Below are 17,120 nucleotides of genomic sequence, written 5' to 3'. Positions count from 1 at the left end.
TGCTGTGAGGAGCACATTCAGCCCCAGTGCCCGGCCTGGTTGGCTGAAGTCAGGGACTGCCTGCTGAGTGAGGGAATGAATGATTGAGTGAGGGGGGAATGAGTGAATAGGGAGGGATCAAGGGACCCAAAGGCCAGAGCTGGACAGGAGCTTCCTCTAAGCTCCATAGGGAAATGGTTAAAGGCTATTCTAGGGCCAGAAGTCCTGGCTCAGGGCCTTTCCCTCCAGCCAGTCCTGGCCTCCCAGACCCAAGAAGAGCCCAGAGAAGCAAGCCCAGGCTGAGGTTTTTCACCAGGGACTCAGGCTAGAGGAATGAGGTGGGATGAATAGTGCCCTTTCCTCCCTCCAAATTCGTGTTCACTCAGAATGTGACCTTATTTAGAAACAGGGTCTTTGCAGATGTAATTAGCTGAGGATCTCAAGATGAAAAAATCCTGGATTTCAGGTGGACCCTAAATCCAATGACTGGTGTCCTTGTAAGAGAGAAGAGGACCCACAAAGAGAAGAAGGCCATGTGAAGGCAGAGGCAGAGACTGGAGGGATGTGACCACAAGCCAAAGAATGCTAGGAGCCACTGAAAGCCGGAAGAGGCAAGGAAGGATTCTTTGAGCCTTCAGAGGGAGCACGACCCTACCAACACCTTGATTTCAGACCTCTGGCCTTCAGAACGTGAGAGAATAAATTTGTGTTGTTTTGAGCCACTCAGTTCATGGTAATTTGTATGAAGAATCCCACCCACTTGTTCCAGGCTCTTCATCAGCCCCTGATGTTGGGCTCTGGGCTCTATACTGGGAAGATCCTGAGGAGGTGGCTTAAGTTTTTGTGGCCAGGATGTGTCTGTTACAGGTCTGAGGAAGGCGGTGCATGTCCCTGTGGGGACCTGGGGGTCAGGGAAAGAGTGTGGTCTGGGTCTGTTCCCAGCATTCGGCCTGGGTGCCAGAGGAACAGGGAACAAGGAGGAGGAGTGAGGCTGGGGGCAGCTCGAGGTTTGGCTGTGGGGCTGGTGTGTTTGTCATGAGCAGCTTCCGCGATGCCCAGTCAGAGACAGCCAGGGGAGAGGACACTTGAGAAGCAGCTGAGGGAAGAGACAGTCGGGGGCGGGGGGAGTGCATGTCATTAGTGAACACAGGGGCCTGGCTGGAGGGGATGAGTGCCCAGGGAGGGGGAGCTGGGTGAAACAGGCTGGGATGGTGGCCTCCTGTGAGCAGGAGGCCATGGTCTCCCACGGACAAGATGCAGGCCCAGAACATGGGCAACTGTTTGTGGGAGAAGGGGCTGGGGGGAGTTGTGAGCTTGGCCCAGGGCATTTATTCCAAATAGGGGTTGAGGAGCAAAGAGGACCCTCACACTCACTGCCTCACAACCCTGAAGCATGAGGGTAGGTTCCACCCACAAGGGCTTCAGGGAGGAGGTGTCCTCAAGGAAGAGGTAAGAAGGTGGTGAAGGGGCTACTTGGAGGCCCCACCTTCTGGCAAATTCCCCTGTCGTCCAAGGCTCAGGGGTCAACCCCTCAAGGTCCCCTCTGAGACTCCATCCCAGCCTCAGGCAACCCTCTGTCTGGGACAGGACTCTGTGGTCATCTGTCTGTCCCTCTCCTCAGTCTGGAGGGTGGAAGGGTCTAGTTTCACAGGTTTGGCAAGAGGTGGCCTGGGCCCTCCAGTTCTGCTCTGGGCCTTCCTCTGCCCTGCTCTGAGCCTAGGAGGCTGGCCTTGTGGGTGGCATCTCCCAGACCCGTGCTCTTTTGCTTCTGGTCAGGTTTGGCCTGAGACCAGAGGGCAGGAGGAGAGAGGCTGGGGTATGTATTCCCCCACTCCCTCCCTGCAGGCCACAGTGTGGCAGCGTTGGCACCCTCTACCTGCAGCCCCTGCTCCTGCTGGAGGCTGACCCTCCCCATGGCTACTGTTCAGCGGTTCTGGAAACACCACCCTCTTCCTCCTGTCAGCCCTTCCGTCAGGAGAACTTACAGCTCCCCACTGGTGCCAGTCCCTGGCCACTCTCTCTTGTTGTTTCCCCGATCCTGCCCACACCTTAGTAAACTCTCTCAATTGCGCTGTGAGATGGCAGCCATCTGTTTCCTGCCAGGCCACTGACCTGTGCAGGGCGTTGGTAAAGGTTGCTGGAGGGCAGTTCGATCTTTGCTGTTTACATAAGGGGAAACTGAGGCCCAGACAGGGTACGTGACCTGTCCACGGCTGTCCAGGGTCGGGGCTCGTGACTGCTCGGAAGGGGCTGTGGCGAGGCCAAGGCTTGGGGGTCTCTGTATGCTCCCCTCCTCCCCTCAGCCTGACTCCCCATGGTCACGTGAGCATTTCCTCCACAGCAGGAGCAGGATGTGTCTGCTCTGACTAATAAACCAATTAGGAGCATTGGTATCTCCCAGAGACAGGCATCTGGGAACCCAGCCAGCACCCTCCTTTCCTGACCCCGTGACCCCAGAGGGCGAGGCACCTCCACGTGGCAGGCCCGTCCCGGACTCTCCTCCATCCCTTACCTCCCTCCCTCTGCTCCAGTGCCTCCAACCTGCCCACCAGCCCCCAAAAGCTCCCACTGTTCCTGCTACCTGGGCCCCCTTCCTGTGCTTACCTGGGCACCACCCTGCTCCTTCTAGGCTACACGTCCCCAGAAAGCCCCCTCTGGAGCCTCAGGCAGGCCAGTGACCCTGCCATCCCTCACATGTGGTGTGTTGCTCTCCCCCACACACGGAGCAGTGAACATCTTGAGGGCAGAAGCTGGCCTAGGTCATCTCAGCCCCTCAGGACCCAGCACAGGTCAGGGATGTTGATGATGAGTGCTGGGTGCTCTGAATGATTTGGAGTCATCTCTGGGCAGAGTCCAAGCTTCTCTTGGGAGCTGGGCTTCACACACACTCCCTGCCCCCATGCCCAAGCCTGGGTGGGCCCCACCCAGGAATGTGACAGGTGTGGTGGGTGATGTTTAGAAGCTGTGCCTCCTGTGCCCTCCAGGGAGGAATCTGAGGACAGGCATACTGACAGCTCTAAGTCCTGCAGCCAGGAGAGGCGAGCTGGAGAGAGGGGCCATAGATGGGTGCTGGGGGGGTGGCAGACCCATAGCCTCTTGGGTAAGGGGAGTGCTGGCTGGCAGGGCAGCATGGGTACGTCTCGCGCATGCGCAGTCTCCACAGTCTATGAGGCGCCTCCTTATTTTAGCCTCCCTGTGGCCCAGTAGGGCAGTGCGCTCACCCTCATGTTACAGTTAGGGCCATGGAGCCCCAGATGGCTCAGTGAGCCTAGGACCCTCACCTCTTGTCCTGTATCCACCCCACCCCCAACCCCAGCCGCCCAGAACCTCCCCCAGAGGAGCTGGAGGGAGGGGTGCAGGAAGACTGCCCAGGCGTACGACGCCACGGACACACAGGGAGGTATTGAGGACCTTTATTTCCCACAGGGATTGGCCCAGGCTTTGTCGCTCAGGACACTGTTCCCCCAACCTCATTTAAAAAATCTCTCTCCCAGGCCTATGACGTTGCGGCACGTCTCCCATCCCAGGCTCTGCAGCCTGGACTAAGGGCAAGGCTGAGGGGCGGATGGGGGCCCCCACGGCTGGAGGGCTGAACATGTGGTGAGTGTTGTATCTTCTCACGTGCACCGACTCCTCGGGGCCAGAAATGGTGATGCTCCCACAGGTGTCCAAGCTTGAACGGGGGAGGAGAGAGAGAATTGTGAATATAGGGCCCTCCTGGTGGAGGGCCCATAGCCACTGCCTAGAGTTCTGACCCATTGCCTAGGGGAAACTGAGGCACCACTGGCCAGGTATATTAACCAAAGGGAACCAGGCTATGGCTGTTTCTCTGTTGCTATTGTTGTTCTTAACTGCCATGGAGTTGGCCGACTATTCATGGCAACTCTGTGCACAGTGGAACGGAATGCTGCCTGCTCCTGTGCCATCCCCATGATCAGAAATTAATCGGACCATTGTTCTCCATAGGGTTTTCATTGGCTGGGTTTGGAAGTAGATTGCCAGGCTTTTCTTCCTAGTGTGTAATCCAGTTCCTCCTCCCTACCCCTGTCATCACCCAGCCTCTACTCACACCCCCTGCTCTCCCCACATGCCCAGGGATCCCCTGCCTGCCTCTCCTGATTAAAACCCACCACTGGCTTCCTCTGCCCAGTTCCTCAGCTGGGCATCAAGGCCTCCTGGCTCCATTGCCTGGCCACCTCCAACCCTCCTGTCCCCTTTCCCCTCCTCCACCTATATTTCAGAGGCCAGGTTCCCCCTTTCCTCTTCAAAGCCTCCCGGACACCCCTCTCCACCAAGCCGCAGCATCTGAGCTCTCTCTGAAGTCTTGAGGCAAAGCTCAGTCCTTGGCCTGGAAGCCATTGACCTCCACCTGGGGTGGGGGGGTGGTCTTCCACTTTGGGAGGGTCTCCTGCACCCCTAATTGCAATTTCTTCCATTGCCACCAGGGGGCAAGTGGTGCCCACTCAGAAAGCGTGGACCCAATGGGCAAGCAGGGGGCATTGATGGACAGGCAAGTGAGGGGTTAATTCACATAAGCCCCCACCGTGTCCTGTAGGCTTCTCAGCAGGGAGGATGAGGTCTCTAGCTCAGAGCCCACAGGTTCTGGAACGTTGTGGATCCCTTGCTTCCTACACTGTTAGCTCTGCTTGGCCTTCAGGGAAAACCCCTCTAGCAATGGCAGAAAGGGGGAGCTGAGCCGATGGGGCCTGGGCCAGGGCAGCTGCTGGGGGGAGCCAGGAGAGGGGAGGAGGGGCCAGAGGTGGGCCAGGATTCTCCGCCTGCCCACTCACCAGGTGTAGATGAGCAGGGCCAGGAGGGCGGTGAGCAGCACAGCCAGCAAGACTGACAGGAAGGCGATGATGACCACAGTGCTTGCCGTCTGCGGCCCTGGGGCTGCCTGGAGTACCTCAGCTGTAGGGACCACACAGGCAGGCAGGGCAGGTGGGGAGAAAAAGAGGCTTTGTTTGACCTGAGAAGGGGTCCCCAGGCTGGGGGAGGGGCACCTGCAGACAGCAGGATGGTATTAGGGGCTCTGATAGGGGGCTGGCCTACCCCTCAGCCATCCCCAGTCCTTGGGAGCCCCCAGGCCCGTGGCCTCCAGCCCCCAGTGTCTGAGCTGATACCTTGCTGCAGGCGAGTCTCACCAGACCACTCTGTCTCAGCCAGAAGTCCCCTGTCCTCACTCAGCACCAAGAACTTCACCCTGAATGGGAGACCTAGCATTGAAGGTGTGGAAATTCCCCAGTCCTAAAAGCCTGTCATTAAGTCCCCTTGACTCCCCAGGCCTGGGGAGAGCGCCAGGAGGTGGGGCATGGAGCAGGGACTAGGAGCCCAACAGACGTGGTCCAAATTCTGGCTGCGACAGTTTCCAGCTGCATGACCTTAGGTACATCCCTCATCCTCTGGGTCAGTGTCCTCAGTTGGGAAGTGCGTGTGGGTGCTGGATTAGCTATCCCAGTACCTAACATCAGTGAATCAAGCACTTAGGAGGAGGAGACTGGGGAACGCCCAGTCTGGGCGGGGAGTCACCACCCGCGTGGTTCAGACCGACCGTGGAGGCAGGAGCTTGAGGGGGGACCCTCTGCTCAAGAAAGACCAAGAATTCACCAAGGCCCTGGCCCTGTTCACTGCCACACCTCCCGTCTGCAGAACTAGAGCAGGGAACACAGGACTCAGTGGCCCACCTAGGAGCTTTCCAGGCTCAGGTTTGGGCAGCATGGGGTACACCCACACCCCAGCCAGGGGCCAGGCAGAGGCACTCACCGGTAGGGGCCTGGGCCGGGGAGAGGGTGGTTGCAGCCCTTTGTGGTTGGGGAGCAGCGGGTGTCGTTGCCCACGCGGAGGACTTGGAGCTGGTTGCTGGCCTGGTCACCTGGGTAGAGTGCCCGGTTGGCCCTCAGTGTGAGGTAGTAGCCTTTCCGGGGTAGGTCAGCAGGGGCAGGAGAATCCTTCAACCTCTGTGGGGCAGCGAAGTTCTGGGTGGCTGAGGGTGGCACTACAAGTCAGATGGTTGGGGCTGAACAGGCAGGACTCCACCCCATCCCACCAGGCCAGACAGCCACCCTTGCAGCACCCCCTCCCTCGCACGCACTTGTCATTGGTCCCAAGCCCGCCTTCTCATGTCACAGAGGGAGAATCAAGGCCCACCCCAGCATACCCACCGTTGCTGTGGGCCACCACCAGCCAGATGGCATCAAAGTCGGAGATGTTTAGGTGACTGAACTGACCCTGCGGCTGCTCCAGGGTGAAGGTGGACTGCGTGAGCTTCCCTGCCAGGGTGGCATTTGAGAGCCGGGGCACATAGCTGATGTGCTCTGGGGCCAGCGGGAGAGGGAGGGCAGAGAGAAGAGGCTGAACAGGACAGGTCTCCCCCAGCCCAGTCTAAGGGTGGAGGCACCATCCTGCCCTGGGAGTCCCAGTCTGGGGGCGGGGCACTGCCCTGCCCTGGGAGTTAAAGTCTGAGTGGGGAGACTTGGGTCTGTCTTGGGAGCCCCGGTCTGAGGGAGGAGTTAGGGTTCTTCCCTGGGAGATTCAGTCAGCCATTCATCAGGAAGTCTCCGTGGCAAGGCTGTGGCCCAGGGGCGGGGATGGACGGCCTCAGTCCAGCTCCTTGCCCCTCCTTTGGGATCCTACCAGGGGTGGGTGCTGTGGAGGTCAGGAGAGAGGCTTAGCCAACCCCCCCTTCATTCCCTGCCCCTCCTGGGTTTGCTGGGTGATGGGCCCAGATAAGGGTGGCCAAGAAAGGCACAAGGGGCCTCTCACCCCAGCTGTAGGCACAGTTCTCCTGGGGTAGGGGTCTTTGGCCTTGTTGGAGTGAGACTCGGATTGGGGGTGAGCTTGAGCCCTCCATCAGACTCTGCTCCTGATGTACCCAGTGATCTTGGGCTGTGACTGTCTCTGGGCCTTAGTTTACCCGTCTCTCAAGTCCTTCCAATGTCACCCACATTGGTTTGTATGGCAAGAGGAATGGCTTGGGCAGAAGAGGGGTGGGGGGGTAACACAGGTCCCCACCGAGACCCCAGTATGTGACATGGGCTCTGGGGCCAGAGGCTGGCTCAGAGTATAGAACACCCCCTCCTTCCCACCCAGTTCTCTGCCATCTTCCATACTGGCCCCAAGGCACCTTCCCTTTCAGGACCTTGTTCCCCACCCCCACCTCCCTCACAGCCTCTTCTGAGGAAGCATGGGAGGAGGGCAACGGGACAAGCAAGCAGCCTCAGCCCATATGCCAGTGGAGGCTCCGGACTGACAACGTGGCCTGTGTCCACCTTGCTGTCAGAGTTCAAAACCCCTAACTCCTCTTCTTAGCTCAAGTAGATACATGAGATTACATGAGCAGCTCTCATCCAGAGGCAAGATGAGATGGCAGAGAGGGTCAGGAGCTAGTTGAATGGACACAGGAAATCCGGGGTGTGCTGTCACAGTATAGGGAGAGCAAGTAGGGTCACAAAACAATGTATGTATAAATTTTTGTATGAGAGACTAACTTGAATTGTAAACTTTCACTTAAAACACAATAATAGAAACAAAAACAAAAACAAAAACCCTAACTCCTGCCTGCACCCCCAAAGACAGAGCAGGGCCTCAGTGGCCCTCCTCTCCCCAGACCCAAATACTGGGGAGGAGCAGAAGGTGAGGTGAGCTTTTATGCAAGTCTCCAGAACCCTCTCCTTTCAGTTCAGCTCAGTGCTATTACTATTTAATTCCATTTAATTCATCTCAATTCTAAAGAAACAGCTGGGTCCGTACTAGACCCTTTAGGGGTGGGGGGAGCAGACTTGATTCCTCCTTTCTCAGAGCTCCCAGTTCTATCTCTGGGGCCCAGTGCACTTGGCATACAGTAGGCACTTCATGTTTGCTTAATGAAGAAAAAAGAGTGGAGCAGCAGATGGGGGAGGGGGCACTGGATCTCAAAAGGTCTCTAGTTTAAGAGGTGGAGAGTGAACAATGCCTCCAGTCCCACATCAGAGAGCTGTCGTTGGGTGAGGGGTGGGCATGGGCTGGGAGCCCTGAGTCCTTTGGAAGTCCAAAGTGCTTTCCGTTGTCCTTGTCAGGCTCATTTAAACCTCTCCTCAGTGGGAGGACAAAGGGGAAGAAGAGGAGCACATTTGGTGAGAACAGGGGTGGGGGCTCAGGGTGCATGGGGATAGCACCCCAAAGCGAGGGAGATAGCACTACTTGTGCCCTGGTCTTGAAGACCTCTTTTGGTGGTCTGACTTGTCCAGTTCCCAGACACATGAGGGGCTTGGGAGGCAGCCAGGGGAGGTGGGTCTGTCCTCCTGAAACGAGACACAAGAAGGCCTCCTGCCTAGGCCCCCACCCTCACTCACCCAGGCATGTCCCGGAATGGAGACCAGTCAGCAGCAGCAGCGGCGGCGGCATCAACAGCCAGAACTGTCCCCCACTGAACCCCATGGCTAGGCCAAGTGTTCCACTGTCTGTCCGTCCAAGGAGCTGTCTACAGCATCCACAGCCCCAGAGACGCCACTGTCTGTGCTGGGCTGGGGGAGGCAGCTTCTGGCACCTCCTGCTGCCCCTCCCGAGTGCCCCCTCCTTCCAAACAACTGGTTGGACGGGTTTGGAGGCAGAATCCCAGACCCTGTGGATTTGGCATCACCAGGGAGGGGTCTGAAGAGAACGATCAGGTGCTGACGCCAAGACAAGCCTGGACACTCCCACCCCCACTCCAGGAGGGCCTGGCCAGGGAGGGGCCGTGGAAGGAGGAGGCAGACACCAGGGTCCAGGCTGCCCCAGTGACAATCCTGCCACGCCCGCCCTGTGGCATCTTCTCATCCAGACACTCCCCAATCTGGTAACTAGGGCTCCCCACAGCACCCTGTGTGAAGGGAGTTACCCTTGTTTTCCAGACGAGGTCTAGCAGAAGGTGGCTTGTCCAAGATCACCCAGCCAGCCAGCACAGAGCCCGGGGTCAGCAGTCACACCTGCTGCAAGCTTGGCTGCACCCCTGCAGCCCAGCCCTGGGAGGAGGGCTCCCCAACACTACCCTCCCTCCTCTCCATGTCCAGGTGAACATCCGGGAATACCCTCTCTCTCTCCTCCATCCCCAGCCACTGTCATTTAGACAGAAGATTCCAGATGGGGCCCAGAGTGTGTGGGCAAAGCATATACTGACCCCCTCTCTCTTGGATTGGAGCAGCACCCCTCATGGGACTCCCTGCCTCAAGCTCAGCCCCCCTCAGTCCAGCCTCCACACCTGGTCAGAGCCATCCTCCTAAAACTCAAATCATGCCAGATGTCTTCTCGGCTGCAAAGCCAACAGGTTTTCATCACCCAGGCTTGATTCCTGGGTAAGGAGAAAGCTTCCCTGGGGGGACTTGGATGTCTACAAAAACAACTGCTGGAAGGAACCTCTGTTGTGCAGCAGGACAGGCCAACAGTCTCAAGCATGTAGAGGTGGGAAGAGGTTGAGAACCACTGGCCACTAGGTACTAAAAGCTCAAGGTCTTCTCAACTCACTCCTTACCACATCCTTCTTGGAGCACGTAGTGCTCCCTTATACCTCTGAACTTTTGCACATGCTGTTCCCCTGCCTAAAGTCACCTCCTCCCCAAGAAGAAAAGTCCTATGGTTATTTCAAAACCCAGTTCAGATATCACCTTCTTGATGAAGTCCTCCCAGACACTCTTCCCAGCCTGTTTCCCTGACCCCCAAGCAGAACGAATCCCTTCTTTTTCAGTTTTTCCATGGCACTTTGTACTGATGATTGTTCTTCCTGCTGCTCAATAATCAGTCTGTCATGCACAGTCCATTCTCTTGGGGCCCAGTCTGCACTGGGGCAAGTGGGAGGTTGACCATCATCAGGAGAGTTGGCATTGTCACAGGTCCCAGGAGCCTTATCTCATCAAAGTTCTGGTCAGCATAGAGAATGCCAGTGTGGCTTCCAGACCGTGGGAGGTACTGCTGCTCATTGTAGGAATGAACCATGAGCACCTCCAGCCTGGTCTCAAGTGTCACATGACACATTAGGACAAACGTGAGAAAAAGTCCTTCTCCACTGAGACATTTCACAAGTCTCTTCTGGTCTCACCAGTATCAATCACCACAACAACTGCATCCCATAATAAGCAATAGGGCATGACCTGGAGAGAAAAGAGGCAGCATCTTTCTATCATATTTGGCTTTGGAGATCCTTCTCAGCCAAGGTACCTGTCTTAGTTATCTAGTGCTACTATAACAGAAATACCACAACTGGATAGCTTTAACAAACAGAAGTCTATTCTTTCACAGTCTAGTAGGTTAGAAGTCCAAATTCAGAGCGTCAGCTCCAGGGGAATGCTCTCTCTCTCTGGAAGGCCCTTGTAATCAATCTTCCCCTGGTCTAGGAGCCTCTCCATGCAGGAACCCTGGGTCCAAAGGACTCACTTTGCTCCCAGCACTGATTTCTTGGTGGTATGAGTTCCCCATGTCTCTCTGCTCGCTTCTCTCTTTTATATCTCAAAAGAGATTGGCTCAAGACACAATCCAATCTTGTAGATTGAGTCCTACCTCATTAACATAAATGCCGCTAATCCCATCTCATCAACATCATAGAGATAGGATTTACAACACATAGGAAAATTACATCAGATGACAAAATAGTGGACAATCACCGTTCCTGAGAAGTTTGTCTACACTAGATGTCTACACTTCCTCACCACCTACTACTCATTCTAACCCTGCCACAGCCTGGTTTCCACCCCTCAACTCCCATGGCATGGCTCTCACTGAGGTCACTAATGACTGTTATCATGAAGCCCAGCAGCCCTGCACTGCCCTCACTGAAAATGGTCACGCTTGCTGCCTCTGCGCCCTCCTCTTGATGCCACTCGCTCTCCCTGTGCTCTTCGCCTCTGCGCCCTCCTCGATGCCACTCACTCTCCCTTTGCTCTTCGACGCTCCTGTCTCTTTTCACCTCTCTGCCTACTCCTTTTGCCTCATTTGAGGGCTTCTTTCCCTGGTCCTGAAATGGAGGGTCTTCTCTGGCCTCGGTCCTGGATCTGCTGCTCATTCGTCTTAACTCTCTCTGCCTCTGTGATCTTGCCCACTTCAACAGCTTTATTCCTGCCTTTGTGTGGTTGAGTCCCAGATCTGTGTTTCCAGCCCAGACCTCTCTCCACATCCCCACCTGCCAAGTGATGTCTTCACCTGGCTCTCCTGTAATCTTCTCATTCTCCACAGGCCCAAAAGGGAACTCTTTACCCACCACCCCTACCCACCCCTGACCCACAGACCTGCACCTCCCCCAGGGTGCTTGATCTCAGCTAATGGATGCCCATTGACCCATCACCACATGGTAGACCTTGGGTCTTCATCAGCTCCCTCTCCTGGTTGCTCTGCCTCCAGGTCTCCCAAGTCTTCCCCACCTTCCCCACTGCCCCAGCTTCTCACCTGGACCCTTCCAGCAGCATCCTTACTGGTCCCTCTTCAGTGAAGCAGCAACCCATGTCATTCATTCATTCAGTAAACAATGATTGTATGCCTGCTCTGTGTCAGGCCCCTGCTGGATGTTGGTGCCTCAGAAATGAAAACAACTATCCCTGACCTCTTGACGTGCTCATGTAAACCTATGGAGGACAGTCAGAGATGGAGCCCAGATGGAGGAAGAGGGTTCAGGGAAGGCTTCAGGGAGGTGGGATTTGCCAGGGGAAGGAGACAATGACTTTGGGAAATGTTTTTTTCTTTAAATTTCAAAGCAATCAAATGTTATCTGGTTATTCTGATGTATTTACACTCTCTCTGATTGCCAGCCCACATACACTATTTTTCTTTCCAAATAAACTTTGCCAATTATTTATTATAGTGATCCTGAAAAATTAAAATATTCCTATCAACACTACATAATGACTCAATAGGTTTTGTGTGATTGACTCTTTACTGGGTCATGCTAGCAGACAGTGCCTGACTTTTTAAGTTTAAAAAGTGTTGCAAGAATTATGCTGAGTGAAATAAGTCGGTCACAAAAGGAGAATATTGTATGATCCCACTCATATGAAATAGGCAAAAATTTATTAGTGGTTAACAGGGTGGGAGGGAAGGGATAAGGGAGAGTCATTGCTTAGGGCACTGAGTTTCTGTTAATGGCGATGGAATAATTTGGAAATAGTGGTAATGGTTGTACAACATGATGAGCGTAACCAGTGTCACTGAATTGTACATGTAAAAATTGTTGAATTGAAAAATGTTTTGTTATATATATATTTACCACAATTTACAAAAAAAAAAAAGTATTGTATATCATCAGTGATTGACTCAGCCCCAAGGGGTCAAGGATTAGGGGGCCAAACACCAGGGCAAAGGCTCAGGGGAGGGCAGATGAGGCTGGGCAGGAGTCGAAGGGAAGCTGAGCAGGGTAGGTGAGTCCGCATGTGCATGAAGTGAGCTGCAACCGGAAAGGCAGCCAAGCTATCCTCTTAAAACCCATCTCTGTGCCTTTGCTCAGGCCAGTCTCTCTTCCAGAGGTGCCCATGCTATCTTTCAATACCCAGGTAACGATATCCTTCAGCCCTACTCCAGAGTCTGCATTACTGGATAGCGTCCCCTGGTTGGGCTGAGTGTCCCCTCAAGGGCTCCTCTAGCACCCAGCATGCACCTCTATCTGTTAATCATTGTAATATAATGTATTATTACATCCATCATGTCCTTGTCCACACCTGTCCCCTCCTAGGTGAGAGCTCCTTGAAGGCAGAAACTGGTCCTTTCTCGCTCGGGACTCCCAGTGCCTCCCACAGAGCTCACCACAGAGTAGGTGTATCAGCATGCGGGTAGGGATACTGATGGGTTTCAGATACAGGTCACCCTGCAATTAGCATTTAGTCATAAGGCACAGGGGTCAGACATGCAGAACTTTAAGCAAACGTGTGAGCCCCCGAGAGCACACGGCCAGTGCTATTCTGCCCAGATGCAGGCACGAGAGCAGGTCAGGAGATAAGGGCATGAGAGGGTCTGACTGGAGCCACGCCAGCAAGTACAGGCCAAACTGAGTCCTGGAAGACTCTTCATTCCCACAGTGCTTTATTATAGAAATGTTCATACGTGTAACAAGCCCTGATGGTGCAGTGACTAAGTGCTCGGTTGCTAACCAAAAGGTCAGCGGTTTGAAACCAACAGCTGCTCCTCGGGAGAAAAATATGGCAGTCTGCTTCTGTAAAGATTTACAGCCTTGGAAACCCTACAGGGAAGTTCTGCTCTGTCCTATAGGGTGGCTATGAGTCAGAATCAACTCAATGGCAATTGATTTTGCGTTTGGTTCATACCTATAGGAAAGTTGAAAGAACAGTATGCTGAACACCCCTATAGTACTCTCCACCCAGATTCAACAATTACTAACATTTTGCCATATTTGCTCTATCCTTCCCGTGTGTATGTGTGTCTGTCTGTCTGTATGTGTTTTACCTGTTTTCTCTCTACCATTTGAAAGTCAATTGAAAGCAGACGTCATGACATGGGATGATCTTGCTTTATCCTTTTAAAAATATGTTCTTGCTCATTGAGTCATCCCGTTAGATTCCCCAGACGTGGGCAGGGCAGGAATTATTATTACTCTGATTACAGAGATGAGAACACTGGGCCCCGAAAGGGGGAGGAACTTCCCGCAGCCCCGAGGTGGGCCACCAGTGGACCTGGCAGTCTACCCCAGGCCTTCTGATGACTGGGCAGGAATATCTTTTCCCTTTTTTATCTGTGTTTAATTTGGGGGCTGCAGGAGCAGATGACTGAGTCAATTTTATTTCTCGGTCCATGGCACCCTTCACTACTGCTCTGCACAAGGACCTGCTTTATTTTTTTTCAGTTTTGCTCTTCATCCCTGTCTCCACCTGTCTTAGTCATCCAGTGCTGCTACAACAGAAACACCAGAAGTGCATGGCTTTAACAAAGAGAAATTTATGTCCTTACAGTAAAGTAGGCTAAAAGTCCAAATTCAGGGTGTCAGCTCCAGGGGAAGGCTTTCTCTCTCTCTCGGCCTTCTCATCAGTGTTCCCCTGGACTAGCAGCTTCCTGGGGCAGGGACCCTGGTCCAAAGAATGCGCTCTGTTCCTGGCACTGCTTTCTTGATGGTATGAGGTCCCCCTGTCTCACTGCTCACTTCTGTCTTTTATATCTCAAGAGATTGCGTCAGGAAACAATCCAGTCTTGTAGATCAGCTCCTGCCTTACTAACACAACTGCCACCCATCCTCCCTCATTAACATCATAGAGGCAGGTTTACAACAGACAGGAAAATTACGCAGTACCAGGAATCATGGTCTAGCCAAATCGATGCACACATTTTTGGGGGGACATAATTCAAACCATGATACCACCCCACTCCTGTTTCCTCCCCAGCCAACCACTCTAGTCAGTTTGGTGTATGCCCTTGTATCAATCATCTATGGCCACACAACAAATTCCCCCAAAACTGACAGCTTAAAGCAATAAACATTTATTATCTTAAAGTTTCTGAGGGGCAGGAATCCAGGAGCCGTTGACTGGGTGGTTCTAGATCAAGGTCTCTCAGGAGGTTACAGTCCAATTGTTGGCTGGGACTGCAGGCATCTGAAGGCTGGAAGATCCATTTCTAAGGTGGCTCACTCATATGACTCTTGGCACGAGGCCTCAGTTTCTTGATGGCTACTGACAGAAGGACAAAGTCCCTTTGCCACTTTGACCTCCCCACAGGGCTGTCTGAGTGTGTCCTCATGACATAGCAGGTGGCTTCTGTCGAAGCAAGCGATACAAGAGAGAGAAAAGCAGAAGCCACACTGTCCTTTATAACGGAGCCTCAGAAGAGACATCCCATCCTTTCTGCCAAGTTCTATAAGCCACACAGATCACAGCACCTGGGAGGAAAGGCACTATACAGGGTGCAGATGCCCAGGGACCATCTGGGAGACTGGTGGAATATGTGTGTAGCTAAACAGAACGTGTAGGGTTGTTTAGGGGTGTTTTTAATTTAAATGATTTTGTGCTACAGGCTTCGTTCTGTTTCTTACTTTTTCCACTCAACACCATTAAGCCCCATGCATGTGTACATTGAATCGGTTTCTTCTCTCGCCTGCATAAAATTCCATAGTGAACAACCCCCATGTGTTACTTGTCCATCCTCCAAGTGATGGTCTTCAATGCGGCAGATAGCCCTCCTGCATGAACATCCTTACGCATGTCTCCTTATGGACCTGTGCGAGGTTTCTCTGGGACTTTCACCCAGAAGTAAGACAGCTAAGTGACAGGGAATATGTACACACCATGGCAACAGATGCTGCCAGGCTGGTTTCCGGCGGGGCAGTATGAGGTTACACCCTCACAGCAATACATGAGGGCACCTACTGCCCCGGGTCCTCACAGGCACTTGTTATTATCCAACTTTCTAATGTTTGCCAATCTATTGGAAGTAAAGTGCTATTTTGTTTTTAATTGGCGTTTCTCAGCTTACTAATGGGCTTAAACACCTATGTGCTGGCTGTTCGAGTTTCCTCTTCTGTGACTTGTCTGTTCATAACCATTTTAAAATGGGACTTTTTTTTTTTTTTTGTCTTTCTCTTACTGATTTACCAGTGTTTCTAGAGGCAGATTTACCGAGAGGCTAATGAAGCTTAAGTTTCAGGTAACCTCACTTGTACTGCGCAGGACCAGACCAATGGAACAAAGGAAAGTTAGAAATAGACCCTTTCTATGTGATAACTTGATATCTGATACACTGGCTTCACTAGGGTTGCTGTCACCCAGTGCGGTAACTAATGGTATCATCCTCCACCCCCGCCCAGGCTGGCGACAAACCCCCCACCTCTGTGGGTAGAACAGCCTAGCCCCACTCCACCCTCCATGCAGGGCTGAGGGAGGTGCCAAGCAGCCCCACCCCTCCCGGAACCCCCAGCCCAGCATCCGGAGGCTCCCGCCCTAAGTAGTGGGTGAGGGGGGTGGAGGCTAGGGGATGTAGAGTGGGTGGAGTTGTGACGAGTTGCCACTGCCTTGGCAGCCCCTTCCCTGGCAGCGCCAGCTCACCTGCCACCACTGCCGTGGCCACTGCTGCTTCAAACCCTGGGGTCATTTTGGTATCACCCCCTCTGACAATGTGAGGGGGTGCAAACCGCACCCCCACAGTGACACCACTGATTAAGGCAGCCCAGCAAAGCAATGGGAGGAGAATAGACTGTTAAAAAGTATAAAGTGGGAGCTGTACCTTACCGCTGGAGGATCCCGAGTAATCTTTATATGGTCATACACATTCCTTTTCTTAAAGAGGGCTGCCCACATTGTATAAGTTTCAGGTCCCACAAAACCTAGATCTGCCACTGGAAGCTAGGGGTGTTTGTGTGTGTGTATGTGTATGTGTGTGTGTGTGTATGTGTGTTAAAAAATTAATATATTGTTGTTGTTAGCTGCCATTGAGCTGGCCTCCAACTCACGGCGACCCCATGTACAATGGAAGAAAATGCTGCCCAGTCCTGCTCTATTCCCATGATCAGTTGCAGATTGGACCATTGTGATCCATAGGGTTTTTATTTGCTGATTTTCAGAAGTAGATCTCCAGGCCTTTCTACCTAGTCCATCTTAGAAAGTTCCACTGAAACCTGTTCAGCATCTGTCGTAGTTCTCTAGTGCTGCTACAACAGAAATATGACAAGTGGGTGGCTTTAACAAACAGAAATTTATTTTTTCACAGTTAAGAGGCTAGAAGTCCAAATTCAGGGTGCTGGCTCTAGAGGAAGGCTTTCTCTCTGTTGGCTGGAGGAAGGTCTTTGTCTCTTTTCAGCTTCTATTCCCCAGCAATATCATGTGACTTGGCATCTATCTTCCCCAACCTCTGCTTGCTTGCTGCTTGCTTAATCTGCTCTTTTATATCTCAAAAGAGACTGATTTAAGACCCACCCTACAATAATACTACCACATTAACATAACAAGAAAACCCACTCCCAAATGGGATTATAACCACTGTCATGGATTGAATTGTGTCCCCCCAGAATATCTGTCAACTTGGCTAGGTCATGATTCCCAGTATTGTATGATTGTCTACCACTTTGTCATCTGATGTGATTTCCCTATGTGTTGTAAATCCTATCACTATGATGTAATCAGATGGATTAGTGGCAGTTACATTGATGAGATCTACAAGATTAGATAGTGTCTTAAGCCAATATCTTTTGAGATATAAAAGAGAGAAGTGAG

General features: G+C 53.0%; 1 protein-coding gene across 1 annotated transcript; it reads right to left on the bottom strand.

Annotated features, from left to right (window-relative positions):
• Positions 1-887: 887 nt before the first annotated feature.
• On the bottom strand, positions 888-16,002 carry LOC101357917 (uroplakin-3b-like protein 1). The gene is made up of 8 exons (XM_004385981.1): positions 15,957-16,002; positions 8,310-8,543; positions 6,141-6,293; positions 5,743-5,962; positions 5,103-5,182; positions 4,770-4,890; positions 3,483-3,652; positions 888-1,075 (listed from the first exon to the last, which is right to left on the bottom strand). The coding sequence occupies exons 1-8, from the start codon at positions 16,000-16,002 to the stop codon at positions 888-890; spliced, it is 1,212 nt and encodes a 403-aa protein (XP_004386038.1).
• Positions 16,003-17,120: the final 1,118 nt, after the last annotated feature.

Source organism: Trichechus manatus, unplaced genomic scaffold, assembly GCF_000243295.1.
Source record: "Trichechus manatus latirostris isolate Lorelei unplaced genomic scaffold, TriManLat1.0 scaffold00151, whole genome shotgun sequence".
NCBI classification, from domain to species: Eukaryota; Metazoa; Chordata; class Mammalia; order Sirenia; family Trichechidae; genus Trichechus; species Trichechus manatus.
Note: the sequence above shows the minus strand (reverse complement) of the source record. Positions and strands in the feature narration are given on the sequence as shown.